The sequence below is a fragment of the Olea europaea genome, chromosome 12 (assembly GCF_002742605.1).
Source record: "Olea europaea var. sylvestris chromosome 12, O_europaea_v1, whole genome shotgun sequence".
Classification (NCBI taxonomy): domain Eukaryota; kingdom Viridiplantae; phylum Streptophyta; class Magnoliopsida; order Lamiales; family Oleaceae; genus Olea; species Olea europaea.
The window spans coordinates 28,573,554-28,574,310 of NC_036248.1; the positions used below are offsets into that span (position 1 = coordinate 28,573,554).

At 42.9% G+C, this 757-nt stretch overlaps 1 protein-coding gene across 1 annotated transcript in view; it reads right to left on the reverse strand.

The window, feature by feature from the left end:
* Positions 1 to 517, reverse strand: part of LOC111406871 — a 2,578-nt gene extending 2,061 nt beyond the window's left edge. Inside the window, exons 1-2 of the mRNA XM_023036235.1 lie at positions 228 to 517; positions 5 to 133 (exon numbers count right to left, since the gene is read on the reverse strand). Of these exons, the coding sequence (XP_022892003.1) occupies positions 5 to 133; positions 228 to 372 (274 nt within the window). The 5' untranslated portion in view covers positions 373 to 517. The remainder of the gene's footprint in view (positions 1 to 4; positions 134 to 227) is intronic.
* Between the last annotated feature and the right edge of the window lie 240 nt (positions 518 to 757).

A 757-nucleotide genomic window follows, 5' to 3' on the forward strand; every position in this document is an offset into this window, starting at 1 on the left:
TATTCTTCGATAAGATTGGCAAGATCCTCATCCGAAGTGATTGATACAAGAGCATCTAAATCTTCTTTTGGTAATTGACATCTTAGATTCACAACTGACGTCCCACTCATCTCTCCCAGCTTCATCAACAGCTCTGTAACACGGAAAGTGTCACTCTCGACTCACAGTACTAAACGCGACTGGACAATATAAATACAGAAGAATTATAAAAACGAGGAGGGACTAACCGGCAAAAGAAATGGATCGTTGTACGGAAAGAACACGGGTTTCTCCACCATGGTAACGGAGTTTGCCATCAGGGTAACGGGGGAGAATCCGACCGCCGTAGCTGCAAAGAAACTTGATGGTGGTGGGTTTGACGGCGAGGTCCATGCTTAAAAATCTTTTGCTTTTGGGCCCAGTAATAGATACCAAAAGAGATTCTAGTAAAGAAGAAGAAGAAGAAAGAAGGAAGGAAGGAAGGAAGGAAGGAGATTAGGAGTGGGCTCTTCTTCAAGCCTATGTAAGGTACCATTGGGGACTTTTTATAGAGGCTTTGGGGGAGGAGCTCCGCCTTGAGGGGGTGGCTAAGTGAGTGGTTGAAATTGGAAAAGGACTCCTCTCCAATGCTTAGGCAAGTTAGATTCCCATGCCCAAATGGGCCCATGGGTAAATTTTAAAGGAAAATATTATCGTGTACACATAACATTATACTCCTTCACATGGAAGAGGTTCACATACAATAAAATATTTATGGGGTATACATAGTATTTCCCAA